Source organism: Erpetoichthys calabaricus, chromosome 5, assembly GCF_900747795.2.
Source record: "Erpetoichthys calabaricus chromosome 5, fErpCal1.3, whole genome shotgun sequence".
Classification (NCBI taxonomy): domain Eukaryota; kingdom Metazoa; phylum Chordata; class Cladistia; order Polypteriformes; family Polypteridae; genus Erpetoichthys; species Erpetoichthys calabaricus.
Genome location: NC_041398.2, coordinates 218,927,947 through 218,951,729, shown reverse-complemented (window position 1 = coordinate 218,951,729; position 23,783 = coordinate 218,927,947). Strand labels below are relative to the sequence as shown.

At 42.6% G+C, this 23,783-nt stretch overlaps 1 protein-coding gene across 1 annotated transcript in view; it reads right to left on the bottom strand.

Annotated features, from left to right (window-relative positions):
* The window catches only part of LOC114652707 (coiled-coil domain-containing protein 68-like), a 54,003-nt gene that overhangs the window by 15,217 nt on the left and 15,003 nt on the right, over positions 1–23,783 (bottom strand). The window contains exons 4-6 of the mRNA XM_028803029.2: positions 16,369–16,497; positions 13,890–13,984; positions 2,810–2,915 (exon numbers count right to left, since the gene is read on the bottom strand). Coding sequence (XP_028658862.2) covers positions 2,810–2,915; positions 13,890–13,984; positions 16,369–16,497 — 330 coding nt within the window. The remainder of the gene's footprint in view (positions 1–2,809; positions 2,916–13,889; positions 13,985–16,368; positions 16,498–23,783) is intronic.

The window sequence follows — 23,783 nt, the reverse complement described above, 5'->3', positions numbered from 1 at the left end:
CATCCACTAAACAGTGTCATCTCCAGACAGAAGAGCAGGTTCAGCGACAGACTGCTGTCACTGTCCTGCTCCACTGACAGACTGAGGAGATCGTTCCTCCCCCAAACTATGCGGCTCTTCAATTCCACCCGGGGGGGTAAACGTTAACATTTAACATTATACATAGTTATTGTCTGTTTTTATCACCTGTATTATTATCATTCTTTAATTTAATATTATTTATTGTATCAGTATGCTGCTGCTGAAGAATGTGAATTTCCCATTGGGATTAATAAAGTATCTATCTATCTATCTATCTATCTATCTATCTATCTATCTATCTATCTATCTATCTATCTATCTATCTATCTATCTATCTATCTATCTATCTATCTATCTATCTATCTATCTATCTAACCTGAGATTTTAGCAGTACGTTATTGTAGTTCGCTACTTTATTATGTTAAAGAAACTGACAAATAACTTCTTGTTAAAAAATTGGAATTCATTCTAGTTATGCTGCAGTTTGGGTGCACCAAAATATTAGTAATCTATGTTGGAGTCTTCATATGTCCCTTCTGACACAAAGATGCACACACATCCCTCACAAAGTGTTGAAATCGAGGGCAGGGATGCCCATAATGTGTAATTCTGCTGAAAATGTTGAAAAAGATTAAACATGCTGAAAAAGTTGACATTTGATCCCATTATAATTCTGTCCCCTATATACAGTACATATCAATCTGCTCTATAATATAATAATATAATATTCAGTCCCTCTGACCAATCTGACTGGTCAATTTGGCTTTGATGATGCGACAAAAGAGGAAGTGTGAGACCCACAAGGAGGACTAAGAACGTATGAGGCACTCGGAGAGAGCCGCCTTCAAAGATGTCAAGTATATCAGAGAGAGGGAGCAGGGAAAGGGTCCCAGTCCTTGAGGAGCAGGATTTCTGGGAAGACGCCAAAGAGAGGGAGCGCCAATGAGGAGGAGTTGTAAAGGCGTAAGACGCACGCTGACAGAGTCTCCTCTAAAAGCTGAAAGCATAAAACTGGACAGGAGGAGAGCAAGCGCCTCAGAAATAATTAGACATTCACACGCTCGTGAATACCGAGGAAAGGCACAGAAGGTATATGTAGGGCAAGAGATAGCAAATATTTTTAATTTATTCTTATTATTAATTTTAATTATAATCTTGTAATGTTTAAAATTATTATTCCATGATATATATAAGGTAATAATAATTCTATATGTTATATATTTGGTGATTATGGTTTGGTATTTACTATATAATTTGGTATATAATAACCTGCAGGGATGAGAGTCAGCTTAGCGCCACCCCTTCCTGTCCACTGGCTATAAGAAACCCTTCTGCCCCGAAGGAGGCGTCTTTTGCGACCAAAGCAAGCTGCTGAACAGAACTCTTGTCTGATAGACCACACATCTGTGACTAGAGCCATATTTCTTTGTTTTGCGTGAAGTCTAAAGGCAAGAAGAATAATCGCCAAAAGGCATTCTTTTGTTGGATGATTCAGTTAATTAAATGGGACGACCCGTAACTTTTACCTTTGTGTGACCTGTCATTCCTGCACCCGGCCACAATATAAGTATAAATATCTATTCAGACACATCTGTGTTGGATATAGCACTCTGTGTACAGCGAAATCTAGTGCCACAATTTATAGCAAGCCAAATTAACATTTTGAGATCTCAAAGTGAATTTCAAATTTCTTAAAACGTATTTCACCATTGAAGATATATGAATCTCATTTGCAGGTATCTCAAAATGTGTTGCTTTACATTTTTAAATATCTGCATTTCATTTTGAGATAATTCAGGTTTCCAGGTATCTCAAAATCACTTTCCGTGTATGTTTGTGCATTTGTGTGTATTTAAAGTTACCTTGATGTGTGTTTCTGAAAATGATATTCATATACAGTATCTTAAAATAAGCTCATGTATGTTTTAAAGATATCTTAAAATGTATTTCAGATGTCTTGAAGAAGGGCGGCATGGTGGTGCAGTGGGTAGCACTGCTGCCTCGCAGTTAGGAGACCTGGGGACCTGGGTTCGCTTCCTGGGTCCTCCCTGCGTGGAGTTTGCATGTCCTCCCCGTGTCTGCGTGGGTTTCCTCCGGCGCTCCAGTTTCCTCCCACAGTCCAAAGACATGCAGGTTAGGTGGACTGGCGATTCTGAATTGTCCTTAGTGGGTGTGTGTGTGTGTGTGTGTGTCCTGTGGTGGGTTGGCACCCTGCCCGAGATTGGTTCCTGCCTTGTGCCCTGTGTTGGCTGGGATTGGCTCCAGCAGACCCCAGTGACCCTGTGTTCGGATTCAGCGGGTTGGAAAATGGATGGATGGATGTCTTGAAGAAAATTTGTGATATTTTTAAGTATATTTTAGAAAATGGACAATGGAGCCCATTTAAGGTATCATAAAATAAATTTGAGATAACTCAAAATGTATTTTAGATATCTGAAACATGAATATGAATATGAAGATACCTGAAATACATTCTAGGATATTTTAATTAAATAAATTAAATAAATCAAGATTTTTCCAGGAAGTCATTTTGGGAGTTCTTGAAATGCATTCTAGATATTTCAAATCAATATTTTCAAACTTAGTTTATGATTCTCAGAAGTGTATTTGCGATATCTCAGAATGAACAGCAGCAGATTTCAGCTGACTGCATCTGAGGTATCTGACACTGAACAGTGTGTCATTTCAAGATATCTTGACATCTGTCTGAGATACTGTAGAATGCTTTCGACATATCCTCAGATATCTGAAACGAATTTTTAGAAATTCTAAAGGAAAGTCAACTTACCTGAAAAATGTAAGCTCTCATGATCTTGTCTTGATCCAGAATCACGTGGTCTAAGTGAATAATTTGGTCTCGTAATGTGGATCGCTCCCGTTGGCTTGACATTAAACTGTGAAGAGAAAGCACAAACAAGAGTAAGTGAAAGCAGCTTTGATGTGGACTAATGTCGCAATGTTGCATCTAAAGATGCGAATACCACCAGTGCCTGAGGTGGGCCGATACACACAGGTACATAGTACCGGCACTTCTTCCAATCTCAAGATTGAGTACCATCACCATTTTTTAGCGTATTGTGAGTACTGGCATCTTTCTGTAAAATTACATGAGAGACCTCCCCAAATATCCAACTATTTGATTGAATGTCTGCCAGTGATTAAAGAACTACCTGTAATTTGGTTCCACTTCAAGCATTAAACACTACATACAGTATGAATGAACCTGAAAAAGAATAATTTTTTCATTATTCAACCCACCGTCCAAGTCAGGGTCACATTGCCTGTTCCAGAAGTATTAAGAACTTGGCAGAAACCAGCCCTCAAGCCCTGGTCAGTTTGGGGTTACCAGTTAGCCTAATGTGCACATAATGGGAATTTTTGAATAAATGTGAATGGGGAGCTCATGCAGACTCTACCCAGCCAGTGCCCAGGTCAGGATTTGAACCTAAGCAGCAATGCAGCTACAAATAAAGGATTTAGATCATTTTTATACAAAAAATAGCTGTCCCCCACGGCTCTGCCCACATAGTAGTGAAACAGGGCAAAGTTTAAAAAGCAACTGAAAAAAATGTTATTCTGGCCAAGCGGACGGTAGGAAGGTAGGCACTTTATGGGATCGTGTTCAGCTCTGATGGACTAGCGTCCCCCGCGTGGTCGTGATATCTCTGGCAATCAGCAGCTACCCTCTAAAACACGCATAGCTCTGATCTGTCTCTCAAAAACGTCACACGTTACTCCTTAACAATCTGCAGATGATAATGTCTGTTGAACAAACAGGCATCGCTAGCTAAACAGAGGCAAGGTGCGCTCCAACAGGTGGCGAGAGGTAGAGCGACTGGTGCGTGAGTGAGGAGCGCTCTCCCCACATCCCCTCAGCCTGCAGCCTCTCTCTCGGATTTCTCTTGAAATAAATCGGTACCACAAGCGAACTCTGATACTTAGCGTGATGAGAGAAGTCGCAAAACCAACAAGCAAATTATATGAAAAAACCCGATCTAAATCCGTTAAGTAGTTCTCTCATGAAAAGCGGACAAACGGACAGACTGATGTTGGATTTTATTTATATAGAGATGTGCACTTCAAAGTCATACATTGTTTATTTAACACTTAAACTTTGACGTACATAGAAGCATCGCACCTTCACTATCCTAAGGAAATTTACAGGAGCAGAGATTGTTGAAGATAAACACCAGGCTCGATAATTTAACTCACAGAAACATTTGTAATGCTACATGTAAAACTGAGACACTGGATGTCTGGCTTTTAGCCAAGACCAGGAGAGTTGTTCGAGGTTTCTCTGACTAGTTCATCTCATGGAAATTGCATTCCCTTCAAAGGTCAGTTACACTTAGCCAGTTTCAAGTAAAAACATGCAAATTCAATTGTATTCTTGGCATTTTTAAGCATTATGAAGTATTATTCTTTACAGGTATTGTCCATCCATCCATCCATCCTCTTCCGCTTATCCGAGGTCGGGTCGCGGGGGCAGCAGCTTGAGCAGAGATGCCCAGACTTCCCTCTCCCCAGCCACTTCTTCTAGCTCTTCCGGGGGAATCCCGAGGCGTTCCCAGGCCAGCCGGGAGACATAGTCCCTCCAGCGTGTCCTGGGTCTTCCCCGGGGCCTCCTCCCGGTTGGACGTGCCCGGAACACCTCACCAGGGAGGCGTCCAGGAGGCATCCTGATCAGATGCCCGAGCCACCTCATCTGACTCCTCTCAATGCGGAGGAGCAGCGACTCTACTCTGAGCCCCTCCCGGATGACTGAGCTTCCCACCCTATCTTTAAGGGAAAGCCCAGACACCCTGCGGAGGAAACTCATTTCAGCCGCTTGTATTTGCGATCTCGTTCTTTCGGTCACTACCCATAGCTCATGACCATAGGTTAGGGTAGGAACATAGATCAACCGGTAAATTGAGAGCTTTGCCTTATGGCTCAGCTCCTTTTTCACCATGACAGACCGATGCAGAGCCCGCATCACTGCGGACGCCGCACCGATCCGCCTGTCGATCTCACGCTCCATTCTTCCCTCACTCATGAACAAGACCCCAAGATACTTGAACTCCTCCACTTGAGGCAGGATCTCGCTCCCAACCCTGAGATGGCACTCCACCCTTTTCCGGGTGAGGACCATGGTCTTGGATTTGGAGGTGCTGATTCCCATCCCAGCCGCTTCACACTCAGCTGCGAACCGATCCAGAGAGAGCTGAAGATCACGGCCTGATGAAGTAAACAGGACAACATCATCTGCAAAAAGCAGTGACCCAATCCTGAGCCCACCAAACCGGACCCCCTCAATGCCCTGGCTGCGCCTAGAAATTCTGTCCATAAAAGTTATGAACAGAATCGGTGACAAAGGGCAGCCCTGGCGGAGTCCAACTCTCACTGGAAACGGGTTTGACTTACTGCCGGCAATGCGGACCAAGCTCTGACACCGATCGTACAGGGACCGAACGTCATCAGGGGGTCTGGTACTCCATACTCCCGGAGCACCCCCCACAGGATTCCCCGAGGGACACGGTCGGACGCCTTTTCCAAGTCCACAAAACACATGTAGACTGGTTGGGCAAACTCCCATGCACCCTCCAGGACCCTGCTAAGGGTGCAGAGCTGGTCCACTGTTCCGCGACCAAGACGAAAACCACACTGTTCCTCCTGAATCCGAGGTTCGACTATCCGACGGACCCTCCTCTCCAGAACCCTCGAATAGACTTTTCCAGGGAGGCTGAGAAGTGTGATCCCTCTGTAGTTGGAACACACCCTCTGGTCCCCCTTCTTAAAGAGGGGGACCACCACCCCGGTCTGCCAATCCAGAGGCACTGTCCCTGATGTCCATGTGATGTTGTAGAGACGTGTCAACCAAGACAGCCCTACAACATCCAGAGCCTTGAGGAACTCTGGGCGTATCTCATCCACTCCCGGGGCCCTGCCACCAAGGAGTTTTTGACCACCTCGGTGACCTCAGTCCCAGAGATGGGAGAGCCCACCTCCGAATCCCCAGGCTCTGCTTCCTCATTGGAAGGCATGTTATTGGGATTGAGGAGGTCTTCAAAGTACTCCCTCCACCGACCCACAACGTCCCGAGTCGAGGTCAGCAGCGCACCATCCCCACCATATACAGTGTTGACACTGCACTGCTTCCCCCTCCTGAGACGCTGGACGGTGGACCAGAATCTCCTCGAAGCCGTCCAAAAGTCGTTCTCCATGGCCTCCCCAAACTCCTCCCATGCCCGAGTTTTTGCCTCAGCAACCACCGAAGCTGCATTCCGCTTGGCCTGCCGGTACCTATTAGCTGCCTCCAGAGTCCCACAGGACAAAAGGGACCAGTAGGACTCCTTCTTCAGCTTGATGGCATCCCTCACCGCCGGTGTCCACCAACGGGTTCGGGGATTGCCGCCACGACAGGCACCGACCACCTTACGGCCACAGCTCCGGTCAGCAGCCTCAACAATAGAGGCACGGAACATGGCCCATTCGGACTCAATGTCCCCCACCTCCCTCGGGACATGGTCAAAGTTCTGCCGGAGGTGGGAGTTGAAGCTACTTCTGACAGGGGGCTCTGCCAGACATTCCCAGCAGACCCTCACAGCACTTTTGGGCCTACCAGGCCTGACCGGCATTACAGGTATTGTGCAGTTTCTTATCTGTTATTGACTACTGTCTCAACGATATGCCTTAGGAATGCTTACATAATACAGGAATGTTTAATAATATTTAACAATTTTGAGGTGATACTTTTCAACTCTTCCATGATCCCTTTTTTTCAATCATGTCAGATGAACTATGGTTGTGTATTTGAAAAAGGAAACGAAAAGTCAGCATCTTTGGGGACTGCCACATGTACCCCAAGTGTAACTGGAGTGGTGCAGTGAGAACAGAAATCACAAACTTGACTAAGTAAAACAGTAGTATGAGAATCACAATAAGTCCAGTAATGAACATAAAGAGTTGTCCAATTTGGCAGCCAATGGTCCTTTAGGTCCTCAGAAGAGACTAAGTGGTTTATTCAGTTCGTCTGTTGCAGAAAGGCTCATAATTGCATGAGATTTTTTTCATGAACATTTTCTGTTATTGTTTTCCGTTGTCCAGCATTGGTCACAAAAGACATCAATTTATATAATAAACTTTGTTAATTCTGCTCTGCAAAACACGAGATTATAATTTTTTCTGGCCATCACTACAAACTACATGTGGTAAGTAACATTTAAAAAATAACATTTTGAGGTGGACTATTCCATTAAGACGTACTGTACTGCCTCAGCCATTACTGGTCCTGAACAGCAGTAGGCACCTGGTTTTCCTTCCACATCTCAAAGACTGGCAGGGTATGCCGATTGGGGCCCAGTGTGGATGAGTGGGTCCTGCAGGAAACTGGGGTCGCATCCAGCGTGGGTTCCCGCCTTGTGTCCCATGCTGGTGAGTCAGACTCCGTTCTGCACACAACTTTGTGAATGTAATGTTAAAGTATGGTACATGGCACAACCACAAAGAAAACAGCACAATTCAAGAATTCAAAGACATCAAAATACCAAACATGCAGCCCTTGTAGAGTAATGTGGTGAAAACTCATTTGATTTGCTATGAATCTCTTCCAATGGTATTAAAAGATGTGTCTACTCTTGTTCCTGAGAGATCTTTTTCATCTATCCATCCATCCACTTTCTGAAATGAATCTCCTTTCAAAGTTTACAATCAAACAGGATGAGTACGTCTCCATTTCCTTTCCCACAGGTATTGACAAGCCAACTGTAACCCCAGCAGCATGCCCTGGGTCTGCCCTTTGGTTTTCTGGCAGCAGCCCATGCTTGGCACACCTCTAGTCAAACCACCTCTTAAGCGCCTTTCAATCTGAAGACATAGCATCTGTCACACTTGCCAAGCTCCCAGCTCTGTCCCAACAACTCTTGTGTCCATGATTTTTCTCCATTTGGTCACTACTCACAGTTCACGAGCACACCTCATGTTTATTAGCCTGTCGGTGCAGTCCACTGACTTGCTGATGCAGATATTTCTGCACACACAGAGCCACATTTCACAGCAAAGGATTGTGAATCCGCATGCACTTAAGCAGTCAGCGATGGCAACGCAGTCTGCTGGTGTTTCATTAACTTGTACCGGGGATCTGTTTGCCATCACTAGCAGCTATGGGGGTGAAAAAGAGAAAAAATACAAAATACGCAAGCTGGTGTAAACGCTGGCAAGGTAAGATTGAAACAGTAAAGCAATTCATAGTTGAAGTTACACCAAATGTTTCTCTGTTTTAAGAAAAACAAATTCACAAATTTGCCAATGCTTTTCAATGGGAGACTTTGAAATTTTAAAACTGTGTACAACGCAATCTGTTCAAGATATCTCAATGAAAATTGTCTTGAAGGAAACAGTGTGCCACACAGACAGTTAGACATGGCTAACACACCTAAAATTGATGCGTAGAATTGAAAGTGCATGGTTACATTTTCACACATTTGATATGTCATCAAATGCAATTTATAAAATTTTAAAAAGAAAGACAGTATGCTCTCTAAATGGAGCTCATGCACTGGGACACTCCAAAGAGATGCAGACATCCAGGGAATAAACAGAAAGCACTTGTATGCAGAGCTACATAAATACGTCCATTTATCCATATGAACAAATACAGAAGGTTTTCTTTACAGAATCCAGCCACTCCACGACAAAGTGCAATGCTCTCTAATTTGTCTCAAGTTTTTCAATAGACGCACATATAAAATACCCAAAGTGAGAGGAATATGTGAACGGCGAGCTGTGTGTGAGGGTCCTCTGCTTTCCCATTGTCGACAGCCTGCCTTGGCGTGAGCGCTCGAGCAGCATGTAAATGAGTTCTGCGCACATCGCGTATTCCTTAAGCCTGCTGTTTGTGTGAGGAAAGGAAGTAATGAAGCTCCACTGGACAGCTTCCATGCTCTCCTCCAGCTCCTTCCAATTAATCTTCTGTACTTACAAGTCTCCACTGTATGACTGCCAAGATGTTTCATAATAGAAAGTTATAATTGCCAAAGTGACAAGTGCTTCCTTTACTCCACTGCAGGTTTTAAAGAGAGCAATTGGAAACTCTTCGATTCCATATTTTAATCTGTAATTAGTGTCAATCTGGAAGTTCCGAGTGGCTAGTTGAAAATTTTGCAACTAATAAGAATGTTGTGTTCAACAGTAGCTCCGTCTTGGAGTTTCACAGGACTGCTAGTGGGATCAGAAGTGCCAAGCTTCTGCATAATTGATCTCAGTTTTTTTCTTTCTGTGGTGTCCTATTTACTGTATTTTTAAATTATTATTTTTATTAAATATTGAAAACCCATTGGAGTTTTGAGATTAGACATTAATTTATACTTTCAGCTAATGCTCACTGCTCTTAGACCGCCCTGACTAGGTGTAGCGTCCTAATGGCACCCCTATGATTTTAATAGCCCTGAGTGTGGAGTTCCTACCCAAGAAACTGAGAATGCCTGAGAATTTAGAATGTTGGTTTTTAAAGAACAAGGATGTGGCTTCAGCCAACATTAAACCAGGATTTGTCCCATCTTTCAAACATATTAAAGGTGGGCTGTCTTACCAATTCAATACTGCAGCAGGAAATAATATGCAGGGGGCTTCCACATTACACCAGCACATGTCCAGTTATACTCACTGGGCAAATTATTAGGCGGCATGGTGGCGCAGTGGTAGCACTGCTGCCTCACAGTAAGGAGACCTGGGTTCTCTTCCCATGGAGTTTGTATGTTCTCCCCGTGTTTCCTCTGGGTGCTCTGGTTTCCTCCCACACTCCAAAGACATGCAGGTTAGGTGCACTGGCGATCCTAAATTGTCCCTAGTGTGTGCTTGGTGTGTGGGTGTGTGTGCCCTGCAGTGGGCTGCCACCCTGCCCAATGATTTGCTCCTGCCTTGCGCCCTGTGCTGGCTGGGATTGGCTCCAGCAGATCCCCATGACCCTGTGTTGGGATATAGCGGATTGGAAAATGACCGACTGACTGACCTGTACACCAGCTGATCCATGCAATTATCTAATCAGCCAATCACGTGGCAGCAGCGCAATGCATAAAGTCCCACAGATACAGGGCAGGAGCGTCAGTTAATGTTCACATCAGACACCAGAATGAGGAAACAATGTGATGTCAGTGGATTCAACCTTGGCACGATTGATGGTGTCTGAGTATTTCTGTAAGTGCTGGGATTTCCAAGGACAACAGTCTCTAGAGTTTACTCAGGATAGTGCAGAAAACAAAAAAACATCTAGTGAGCGGTAGCTCTATGGATGGGAACACCACGTTGATGAGAGAGGTCAGACTGGGCCCTACCCAGTACTAGTAAGGGTGCCTCATAATTTGCTTGGTGAGAGAATCTTTTAGTGTCTAAAATCACACAGAAGGACATCTTCTTCATTAAAAGGCAAAAGGCATTTGTCCCATAGAAGAGCTTTCAGATAGCAGAGCCCTGCTTCAGTTGCGGACCACTCTCAGCCGTCTTCCAGAGTGTCAGAGGATGTCCACAGTTCTCCAGAGATGGCGCCTATGATCTCATTGTGTGCTGATTGCTAACAACCAGGAATTCACACCCAGAGGCCGCACAATATCACAGCCTATTAATATTTTAAATCCTGTACTCACTCTTTTTCTCTCTTAAGACAGCGACACTGACAGGACTTAACGAGTTCAGAGATGTGTGAAGTACCACAAATTACTGAAACAGACAAACACACTTTATATATAGAAGTTTGGAAAGATCCTAACACTCCTCCATTAATGTCACAAGTTACCGCCTCATATTATGAAAGGCTAAGATAACAAGTACTGGAGCTCTACCCACAAACCCCGAGAGCAGCTGCTGGCAGAAGTGAGATTTGTCCCTCTGCTTGTCGAGGAGTTGAGGACTCTGCAGCACATTTTATTTTAGCGTCTCCACTAGGGAAAATGACAAATATCTACATAATAGCCTAAAAGGCAAACAAGCCAAAATGTCAATGGAAAAGCTTTCTTTAGTAGGTTGTGCCATTTTTACTGTGTTTCATAAAAATAGAAAATGACATATAATACAGGGTAGTCAGACCCCCTCAGTTCTTGCACACGTTATTGAGTTGTAAATGCAGACATTTGCCATTTTTGCTCATCAATGTACTCCGAATACTTTTTGAGTCCGCTGTATAACAGTGTGCTGCATTTTGTGTAACTGACATTTTTACTGCCACAAATCATTTTGTTTTTTGCATTTCAGTGACCTGTTAGTTGTTTATTTTCCTGTTCACAAAGAAGCTATGGAGGAGAGATACGGTTGGGATATCAAAAGTTAAAAACTTAGTATTATGTGCTGTGTAACTGATAATGATTATTATTAGGTTGGTCTGAAACTAAAATTCATTTCATTGGTGATTTTGCAATTGCAAAATTTGAAACTCACTTGAAAGTCAGGTTAGGTCAGGTCAGGGTGGGGAGCATGCACTGGTACAGCCCATCATTGCACCCACCACATGACAAAACAGCTTGGGATTCTAGTTGGCAACCCCCCAGGCAGTCCAGTCCCACCCTTCAGAAATGACCCTGTATCTGCTGCAGCCAGGTGTTACAGGGGTGTCCCCTCGGCCTGGTCCAGCCACTCAGGTCATTAACAATAAGGATTCTGCGAGCCGGATCACCTTCATGGAATCCTGCTACATGGTTGTAGTGCCATAACTGACGCTTCCTCATAATGCAGGTAATGTGCCTCATTCGGGACTCCATGAGCAACCATTCATTTGACACAAAGTCAAACCAACAGTACCCAAGGATTCTCCGAAGAGACACAGAACCAAAGGAGTCCAGTCTTCGTCTCAGGTCACTGGATAGCATCCATGTCTCGCAACCATATAACAAAACAGGAAGCACCAGAACTCTAAAGACTTGGACCTTCGTCCTTTTGTAAAGATATCGGGAGCGCCACACACCCCTTTCCAGAGACCTCATGACCCCCCATGCTCTCCCAATCCGTCTACTGACTTCATAGGAAGAGTCACCAGAGACATGAATGTCACTGCCAAGGTAAGTAAACCTCTCGACAAGGTTGACACTCTCTCCGCAAACAGACACACTGCTGATGGCCATGCCTAAGAGGTCATTAAAGAAAGAGTTTGTAAATATTTTACATTTTTTTACAAGATGTAAAACCAAGAATCCTGGTTACTATATCACCATATCTTTTATGTATATATCTGTGTTTTTTGGCAGCTGTGTAATACGGTAATCTGCAGCACATTAGTCAATTCAATTCTGTTTTATCACTTTTGATCACATAAAATTTGATATGTTGCATAATGTCCACACCAAGGCAAGCATTGTGTGTCCATCACTGTGCTTCCTCCAATGAAAGTCAAACTACACAGGAAACTTCTTGCTGTTGCTTAGCAACCCCCCTTTCCTGTTTCTTGATTCCAGCAGAGGAGACTGAGGATATGCCCTGTCCAAGCATCATGGAGCTTCCAGTTTCGCTTCTGTCTGTGATACATCTTTAGGATTGAGACTGCTGCTCTGCCAAGTGGGAATCGTACAACCACAACAAAATGTCTACACGCGACAGGAAATGAGTCTGGTGAGATTTTCTTTTCCCTACTACTAGTTAAATACTAAATGACACCAAAAAAACAAGGTTCGTTCACAAGATGGCACACAAATTAAGCAATGGAACCCTGTACAGGTACAATGATGTAAATGCTTTACAGATTTTCCAAACAAAGACACACCAAAATGCACCATCCTGTACATCACTGTGTCACAGTAACAAAACAAACCATAAGTAAATAGTAAATATTAATATTACATTTCATGGCCATGTGAATGTTCTTAGTAGTGTTGATCAGCAAATATGCTGCATTCGCCAGTATCCTTGTTCGCTGAATATTTGCCTCTAAATCTGCCACGCGGCTGGCTTAGGCAAACGTTTGTTTTTCCGAACTCCCCATGATGCTTTCCGAGGCCAGCGTGATATCACAAAGCTGAAAATAAAGTGTTTTTTTTAATTGGTTGAGAAAAATATAATTAAAAAAACCCACAACTTTAAATATAAAATAAATTCACAAACAATGAAGACTCACTAATGTGGTTGTCTTGCGGTCTTGTATGTATGTTATCATCCAGTTGACACTCGGAACTGGCCAACTCTATTTAATTTCAAAAGCAACAGGGGCACGGTGGGGCTCAAAAAATGCTGGCAGTCACCTTCAGTTCACCCTCTGGTGGTCGTTCCGAGTGTCAAAAGGATGATACAAGACCACAAGATCACTCCCCACCCTACCCAGAAAGGGATAGGTTAGGGTTGATTTCACCCTACAATATTTTTAGTTGACCAATGTGAAACACATGTACCAAGTTTCATGAAAATCGCTCCAGCCGTTCGGACGTGATGCTGGAACATACATACATAGATACACACATACATTGAGTTTTATATATATAGATTAGTAGAAAAAACACTTGTTCTCTGTCCATCTTCCATCATGCATGGTCTGGTTCACAGGCTCAGGGAGTTGGTGTCTTTCCAAGCAGGAACCCAACCCTAGACAAGTCTCACTCATCATACACAACCAAATAAGAAACCCCGTTTAGCCTGAGCAGCGCATATAGTGGATGTAGAAGAAACGGCCCAGAGAAAAGCATCAGGCAGACATGAGGACTAAATGCCACTGCCACACTGACAGTCACTGGTGCCAAAACTCGAATTCAGGGCTCTGAAGCCGAGAGGTAGTAGCGCTAACTTCCAGATTTCTTCAAATGGGATCACCCCACTTTTTAGGTCCGATTTGAGATCCTAACAGTAGGATGATGCTCTGAGTGACTCTGCCTGAAATCATTTTCCAAATGTTTAAAAGTGAATAAAAAATAAAGTTGTACCTTTTGTCAATATCTTGGCTGCAGTGTCCCTGAGAAACTTTCCAAAGGATATTTTTTTCAACCATCTCCTTCTTCTCCATCAAAACTTTCTTTTCCTGCAACACAATACGCAATACAGTATTTTACTAAATCCATCTCCATTACTGACTCCTCATTTGTATGAAAGATTCTATGTGATATACGAGGCTCTTGCACCTAACTTCCAATTAGCACTACTGTAAGGCTGTCATATTCTGTGAAATATACATCAGAATGTGACACCTCATCTGTAGGCAAAAAAAATTAATAGCTAATTTGCTCTACATTTTAATTGCTCATTAGTAAGTGCTGAATATTTCCTTCTTCATAGAGAAACTGGGCCCCACACACCTAAGTGCGATCCCTTTTATTTAAAGATGTAAGGCGCACTATACTAACAACACTGCCTTAGGTGGTCAGTCGCTTCCCAAACTCACAACTGTCCAGATAACTCAGAACAGATATGACGGCACGATTTATGAGTTCAAATCTCCATCTCTGGGATCTCAAACTCCTAAAATCCCTGTTATACAAACATTTCTACAAGACCCTCTTTCTGAAGGCATACCAATATACTTTACTGGTAGTTCATATGTACATTTATTTTAATCAGCTTGTACTTTCTCACATACCAGAATGCATTTAAAACTGATATAAATGAAAGAGATACAAAGTATCGTCAAAGTAAATACAGTCTCTATAAAATGTATTCACCCCTTTGGAAGTTTAAACGCAACATTGAATTACAGCGGATTTAATTTGACACCCCGATTAATAGAAAAAGACTCTTGAATGTCAAAGTGAAAACAGATCTCTGTAAAGTGGTCTAGAATAATTACAAATATTAAACCAAAATAACTGCACACATATTTACTCCCTTTAATTTGACACCCCATATCATCACTAGAGTAGCCAATTCCCGCCAGTGGGTGCTGCAGGTACCGTTAACCCCTTTGTTGCAGGACTTCCGCCACACCTGGAAATACTGCTGGAAAAAGGTCACCGGACAACAGATCTCTGCAAAATGGTCTAGACTAATTACAAATATTAAACCAAAATAACTGCATACATATTTACCCTCTTTAATATGACACCCCTAAGTCATCACTGGAGTCACAGAGCTACTTCATTGGACGTCACCTGTCTGGGGTCTCAGTAGATTGAAGTCAAAATGCACTTAATCTGGAAGGTCCAACTTACGGTGAGTCAGTATGGCGGCCTAACCTACACAATGGACGCAAGAGACCCCATGAAAAGGTGACAGAAAAAAACAACTCAGGAGATGGAGACAAGAAAATATCCAAGTCGCAGAATATCTCCTGGAGTCCAGTTAAATCAATCATTAGGAAATGCGTGGCACTGCTATAAAGCTGAGTCACTGTACAAGAAGAACACTGTGAGGGAGGCCACCAAGAGACCTCTGAGAACTCTAAAAAAATTACAAGCTGGAGTGACTGAGATTGGAGAGACTGTGAAGACAACAGCAGCTTCACCAGTCGCATCTTTATGAGAGAGGGGAGAAAGAGAGTATGCCATTGTTAAACAAAGCACATGTGACATCTCAAAGAGAGCAGTTGGGAGACTCTGGAGGTTGTATGGTCTGATGAAACCAAAATCGAGGTTTTTGGCCATCGGACGAAGAAACAAAAACTCACATTATCAAATACCCAGCATTGGTGGTGGCAACATCATGCTGTGGGAATGTTTCTTTGCAGCAGGCCCTGGTAGGCTTGTGAGGATAAAATGAATGCAGCATATTATAGAGGAAAACCTGATGCAGCCTACAAGGCGATTTTTTTCCTATTGTCCTTATATTGTCCTTATATGAGAGTTAGAACAACCATCCCATCTCAAAAGCACATTTGAACATTAGAAAAACTGTGATGAGAACGGGCCATTCAGACCAACAGGCTTCTCCATCCTTGTTACCTAGATTGTCCAAAATGACGTTACTTTGAGATCTGAAGATCCTTAAAGTCCTACTCTCCACCACACTATTTGGTAATTTATTCTGTATGTCTGTGGTTCTTTGTGAGAAGAATAACATTGTTAACATTTGTGTGACATCTGCCCTACTGTGTCCCGTGTTCTCTGTTGCAGAATTCATTTTAAAGTAGCAGCTGGGATCCACTGTACGGATTCCTTTCATAATTTTAAACACTTCAGTCATGTCACCTCTTTACCTCCATTTGCTTTAATTTGCTGTGGCTGACGAATGGATGGGTGGATGGATAGACAGATAGAAGAATAATCAGGTGGATAAAGAGGTGGATAGCTGGATAGCCATTGGAGTGGACAGACATGCAGAAGGACAGGTGGGTGTTTGAGGGGATTGACTGATGGATGGACGGGCTGATTTCTATGAATAGAATATTCAGTACATTTTAAAATTTTAGTCCAAAATATTTTTTCATTTTGCATATCATTGGTGTAAAATATGAACCTGCCAGTGGACTCTTACTTTTTTCATTCTTTCGATCAGCTTTTCCTTTTCCAGGACTCTGTATTCCTTTTCCTGGAGGGCTATTATGCTGCTGTCAATGTTGTTCATGCAGGTTGCCAGATTCTGCTGCCAGTCTTCCATGTTTTGCTAAAGGAAGGGAAAAAAATCAAGTTTATCTTTTGATTTTTTCATAACTCAAAAAAATACATGAAATTCAAAACTTAGAACATTAAGAACAGGAATCTTCACAGCAGAATTTCAGTACGTCTTTTAACATTCTTATTTGGCTTTCCTCAAATGATGAACAAAGCTGGGCATCACTCTGCTTCCCTGCCTCATTAATCAACCAGAAAAATGTTTAGAGGAACCTAACATATAGAACAAATTTAAATATACTGTATATGCTGTATGCCTCTGTACCAGTGCATTCCCCCCAACCTGACCGGACCTCTGTTCAGGGTGAAGAGAAAATGAGACAGGTCTGATCTGTGGTGCTCCAGTGTTGCTCACACTCACATCAAGGACACAGATAGTCTATCATCCAGGACACCATAGGCTCATCCACTTGCATATCTCTGAGTTTACCCCTTAACAGGGATGGCTGGACGGTATTGAAGGCAATGGAGGAATCAAAAAATCATAAACCTCACTGTGCTACCAGCTTTGTCCAGGTGAGAATAAGCCTTATGCAGCAAACAGAGGATTTCATCTTGCCCTCCTATCTTTGTCCAATTAGGCAAACAGCCAGTGGGTCCAAGTGGTCTTCAACAAGATGACTCATACAGTCCAGGACCAGCCTCTTGAAGATCTTCATGATGTGTGGCATAAGGACCACTGGTTTGTAGTAAAGGTAAAGAGGCCTCTGCCTTTTTTGTAACAGGAACAATGCAGGATGTTCTCCGCTGCAGTGGCACTTTTTGCAGCCTTAGTGTCAGACTGAACAGCTGATTGAGGACACTACAAAGTTGGTCATGACAGGTGTGAAGAACTCGAGGACCGACTTCCTCCGGTCCCATGGCTTTCCCTGTGTGTAGCCTCCTCAGTTGTCTCCTCCCATAGTGATGATCACAGGTGCACTCATCTCTGGCCACACTAGTTTAAGTGGTAGTAGTTGTTGATGCCTTAGATATGGAAGAAGGTGGTGGTGGGAAGGAAAATCTGTTTTCAAATTGGGTCAGGGTGTTAGCCTTGTCCACAGTCCCATCTAGTACCTGAGCCCTGGATTGTGCCCAGTCCACTCCAAACACACTTCATGTTATTCTGAGTGAGTTGGCTTTCTGTTTCACTGTAGCTTTGTAAACGTCTTTCCCTTCAATCAACTTTTTCTTAAGCACTTCAGAGTTTCTTTGTCACTAAATCCTCTTGTGTGATCCAAAAATAGACTTATTAAAAGTGCAATAAATGTATCTACAATACTAAGCAATAGAGGCAGCGTAGTAGCACTGCGTTTAGTTCTGCCGTTTCATGGTTTCCATCAAATCCTGCCCTCGGATTTGATCCCTGTGTGGAGTTCTTGTGTCTTTTGGAGTTTTTCTCCGAGTGTGTTAGATTTGAAGGGGATTGTTATTGGGCCCTGTATGCGCATGTACTACAACGGACTGGTACCTCATTTGAATTTGACTCATTGTGAATTTCCCCTTGGGCTTAATAAAGTATCTATCTATCTATCTATCTATCTATCTATCTATCTATCTATCTATCTATCTATCTATCTATCTATCTATCTATCTATCTATCTATCTATCTATCTATCTCATTTATGTCTGTTTCCTGCCATATGCCCAAAGCTGCCAGGATAAGCTCCTGCTCACTGCGCCCCTAAATTGCATTAAAAAGATTTTAAAAATGTATGCAAAAATTAACTTTCTGGTTCATTATAATTATGAGGATGGAAGCAGATAAATAGTTAGGGAGATCTCTTATGATGTCAGTTGGCAGATGCAGCCCAAAATGGGAACTTATAGGTCAACAGAACTCCTAAAATGCAATTTGTTTCCAAAAATGTTAAATCTTGTTCAGGGTGTAAAACTATTTGGATGTAAAGCCATGACAAGCTGACTGATCTGCAGTGCACAGCTTTTGAAATGTCTCCCAGATGAAAGACACCCAAGATAATTAGACTGGTATTTGAAGAAAGCACAAGTAATTTTGCATTTTAATAATCATACATTTTATTTATGTAGCGCCTTTTCCATGGTTTCTTACAGAACCAATACTAGAAGGCTAGGGTGCCTATTTTTCTGATTTTCTTTTTATTTGTATAGTGCCCTATAATAATAAAAGTGACACTGCTTATATTTTTGAGATTAAATAAATCAATATTATGCCTTACACTACTCTGATTATGAGGCTCACTCCCTGCTTTTCACCAACTTTGATGATATAAGGAATTCTTTTTCCCTTTGTCTCCCATCCTTCCCTTTCTAGCATGAGCTAATATGATGTAGTAATTCATTGTCATTTTAATTTACTTGCAATTCATTGAAGTCTAATTCATAGATTCCTCCGACTCATTTTCCTTAATGCTGGCAGGTGGCTAAATTATGGCACTGCCAGGTCCCTAATTAATCAAAGACATTTGCAGCAGGCGTTTAGCTAATAAGGATGAATGCAGAAGAAGCCTGCAATTGAAATGGAGATTGGAGTTTGTTGTACGGTACTTTGCCCCGAGGCCTGTTCACCTGCTCATTTAAAGTGGTAAAGGTGGGCTATGCCCACTTTAATAATAATAATAATAATTCATTACATTCTTATAGCAGTTTTCTCACAACTCAAAGCACTCTCCACGCAGGGAGGACCCAGGACGTGAACCCATGATCTCCTTACGGAGAGGCAGCAGCGCTCCCACTAATTCAGAGGTTTAAGTTTAGATTGTGTGATGGTCTGGTGTACAATCAATAACACTAAGGGAACCCTCAAAGTTCGAATGTTATGGCACAAAACTCGGGGACTTGTGTCCATTTTTGAACTGTACAGTTTTTGCATTTCCCTACTAGTTACTGCATGGGCCTTCCTGAGCTTTAAACTAAACTAAAAGCAAAAGGACTTTAATATGTCTGATTTGAATCTCTTTATTGTTTTCTGAGATTCTGAGATCTTTACAGTAAGGAGGGTAGATGTTTTGCAGTAAGGTATTGTAAGAGCCAATTTTAGAAAGTTAAAGTTTTGAGTTAAACTCATATTAATGTTTGCTTAATTTGAATAGAATATAATTTCTTCCATAGTCATAGACAATGGTATGGTCTTTTCCCCCTATAAGTTAGTAAGAGAATCTTCTTGCTATAACTGAGAAACAGTGTGTTAATAAGCTCTTGTTGTGTTTAGAGCAGGTCCCAGTAAACAAGGACTTGAAAGACCCATTTTCAAGTTAGAAATGGGATAAGCATACAGTTTTCTGATCACTTTGAAATGGTTCAGAAATTATAAGTGATTAGTAACGATTTAAGATGTAACAAGATTAAGCTTAGAACTAAATTTTTCTTATTATAATTTTTCCCTTTTTTTGCTATTTTAATTTTCTTTTTTGTATGAACTGTTTTTACTTTGAAACTTAACTAAACTTTTAAAAACGAAGATATTTTGTCTGTGGAATCATTTCTGCGCATCAGGCCTTTGTTGAATCCCATTTTTTGAGTTAGAGCTGCTGAATTTTGGAAACTTTGGGAAAACGCAGCTACTTTTTCGTCAGAAAACTTGCCATCTTAAGACCTTGAAACTGGAATCTACCATCTGAGGACTGAGGACGCTTCTGCTCCAGAACTCGTCAACAAAAGAAAAAGAACTGAGTCATTCCGAGGTACTGTGCTATTACCTTCTACCTATGCATTATCGTAAATGAAAGCAAGGTCACTGTACCTGAACTTGAGAAGATTTTAAGAGACTGTGATATTATAAAGACATTGTGGATTATCGCTTGTGTTTTTGCCTGAGTCTTTGAAGCCTCGCTATAAGAAAGTACAGTATCTGCTTTTTTGGAAACTTTGGGAAAACGCAACTACAGGTATCTTAATTCTACTGACTGATGATGGCATGTAAGCAAGACCTTCACTTTACTCTGTACATGTGACAACACTGACCCTATAAATCTATAAACCTTCCATGTTTTTGTGCCAACAAGCCTATAACTCCAGAGACGATGGTTTGGGGTCATGACAAAAATAAGTGTGGGAAATGCTTGATTCAAGAAACATTAAATATGATAGACAGGAGGTTTAGTGCAAGTGCAAGGGCAAGGCAAGTGGGCAGACCACCAAATGCACGTGGCACTGGCTCTCTGTTGATGGATCAAACTGAAGCAACTCTCAGCGCTCATAGCATTTCTTCTGTCTGGTCCTACCACCCCTCAGCACAGCAAGATTACCTGCCGTATGGTGAGATGAAGATGTATGCTAAATTTCAAATCTTTAGCTTGAAAAACATAAAGAACAAGCAAAGAAATTGAGATGGTGCTTCAGATCTGAAGAGTCTACTAGCCAAAGCACTCGCCGTTGGCCGAGTATACTAGTACAAAGAGGGAAAGGATGAAAGCCAGCACAGTATGTGGGTTTTAAACGTTTGCTGGCTGAAATGTTGGTGTCCCATTCGCCACCGAATCTACCACTCTATTAAGTCCTCTTATTTCCCAGGTCCTCCCTGCGTGGAGTTTGCATGTTCTCTCCGTGTCTGCGTGGGTTTCTTCCGGACGCTCCGGTTTCCTCCCATAGTCCAAAGACATGCAGGTTAGGTGGATTGGCGATCCTAAATTGTCCCTAATGCATGCTTGGTGTGTGGGTGTGGGTGTCCTGCAATGGGCTGGCGCCCTGCCCGGGGTTTGTTTCGTGCCTTGTGCCCTGTGTTGGCTAGGATTGGCTCCAGCAGACCCCCGTGACCCTGTGTTTGGATTCAGCAGGTTGGAAAATGGATGAATGGATGGATGGATGGATGGTAACAAATACATAATTAATAAATAATAACAATAAAAACCAAGAGTAGTGACAAATATATCAAATGTACTTCATATAAATTCACTACTAGGGGCAGGAGGGCAGCACAGAGTTGAGATTCCAGACTGTCAAGGGGTGGAAGCTGTTGCAGTACCTGGCAGAACTGGTTCAGATGCTACAGTACCTTCTGCCAGATGGAAGTAAGACCAAGGGAGTGTTGGAGGGGTCCTTCACAATGCTGTAGGCTTTGCAAAGATGACTTCAATGGAGGCCAGAGAGGACAATGAATAGAGGACTATCCATTGTTGGACATTACAGTCAGAGACACTGCAATTCCTAAACCTGCCGGTGATTCAGCTGGTTAGAATGCTCTCAATGGTGCTCCTTAGAATGTGGTGAGAATGGGACAACATAGGTTTGCCTTCTTCAGCTGCCAAAGGAGGTGGAGATGCTGCTGCGCCTGCTTGACTATGGAGGTGGTGTTAATTGACCAAGTAAGGTCAACTACCAGGGGCACATCAAGAAATGTAGTGCTTCTGGTCCATTCCACCACAGAGCCCTCGATGTGCAGTGGAGTGTGGACAGCATGAACCACTTAACAATCATCTCTTTTGTCCACATTAAGGGACAGATTGTTGCTCTTGCACCAGTCTGCCAATCATCGCATCTCCATTTTATTAAGATCATTCAAAGTTGATTTAAAATTGCTACAAGTCACAACGTCTTATTGGCATCAAAGCCTAATATTATAAGTGCCTTATCATAAAATAGAATTAAATAAATGTCTAATATCAAGAAACAGTAACAGTTGCTAACGCTGTCCTCAGTTGTTCTCTTTCTACCATATTCTGATATGCACTAAAATATCTCATTTCACTGAGGTGTATCTCTATTACTTGGCAAACAAACAGATGGACAAACAGCTTATGACTTTACTTTATGTAGATTGTATTTTTTATAGAAGAGTCATGCAGTACATATTATGGATCTCACTATTTGAGCAATATAAAGGTAGTCCATTGCCTAAGCCCAGTCCTGACCTTGTTTGGCCTCAGCAGACTGCTGATGACTGTCCACTGTCTGGTCACAAACAACCCTCACTGGCCTCTCTGCACAGGGGTATCTCCTACCACTTAGGGTACAACATCCCAGCAACTGCCTCTTTCCTGTCACACTGCCACTGGGACCCAACCACACACACCCCCCACACCCCCTTCTTGGCACCTCACCACTGAAGCTAAGTTATCTGCACATCTACTCCTCGTTCACAGCATTGTTCCTAATTACCTTTCGACTCCCTCACAATTTTTGTGCCTTTAACTCGGGCTTTTCTTATATGCCACACCACCTGTTCCTTGCAGATTTCAGCAGTGGCAGAATAGTAAGAGTTTAATTGATCCCGTCCACAGGAACACAACAGTTAGAGATGCACCTTTTAGTCTTTAGGCGAGTTAACCTTCTCCAGTGATAAAAGCACAGCCATCTCATTATGCATCAATTCATCGCTTTGATCTAAATCCATTTTGGGTAGGGAAGAAATGCTTAGTTGATGCCAAAGAGATGCAAATAGTCTGACCTCGAGCAGATATAACCACCAAATACTGAGCCTACTGGGATTAATGTCAAGCACCTTTTCATTTCAAAGCTCGCCAATGTAACAATATAACATACATGACTTTGGCATGTGAGAAGTGAGCCAGACATGCAAACATCATAAAATCGGTGCTCGACTTGAACCCTGGATCTGTGAGGCAATAGCGCTAACCACCATGACAGTCTAATGTACGTTATATGTTATGACATAACAGACAGCCGGCAGCTCAATCCGGCCGGGACATCCCTGAGATGGAAGACAGCTTTTGTAGGACACTGCCTCCCCCAAAACACTAGATGGTGGCTTCCCTGGACTGCAGCAGTGCCCTGGATTACTGCAGGGCACTATGGGACTTTGAGTTCGGCAACACAGCCCTGCTGGGTACTGTGGGTGTCGCCAGGGGACATTGTGGGAGAACAAATTGTCACCTGGCCCGGAAGTACTAATGAAGTACTTCCGGGCTGATTAAAGAACTTTAATTCTCAATCTGACCCGGAAGTGCTGGCAAGTCACGTGGATGGAAGAGTAGAAGCACTAATGGATCAAGAACTATATAAAGGACTAGGTAAGACCCAGTAAATGAGCCAGAGTCGAGTGGAGGTGGGCAAAGCTTGCTGGGAGGTGTGGACGAGATATATATAGAGAGAATTGTGCTGTATTGTGTTGATCATTGTGTTTATTTGCCTGTTTATGGTGGCTGTGGTGCTTTGGGCACCGTTTTCAAGAAGACAAAATATTAAAATACTTCTTGGTGCTTTTAACCTGTGTCCTGTACGTCTGTCTGTTGGGTTAAAAGGGGCAACAACAACCCCTAACGTCCACACAAGGTTTAAAGTTTTGTCTAAAGATAATGACACCCCAGCCACTAACCAATGCTGGAGAAACGCTGTGCCAATAAACAGGAGTTGCTAGCTGCG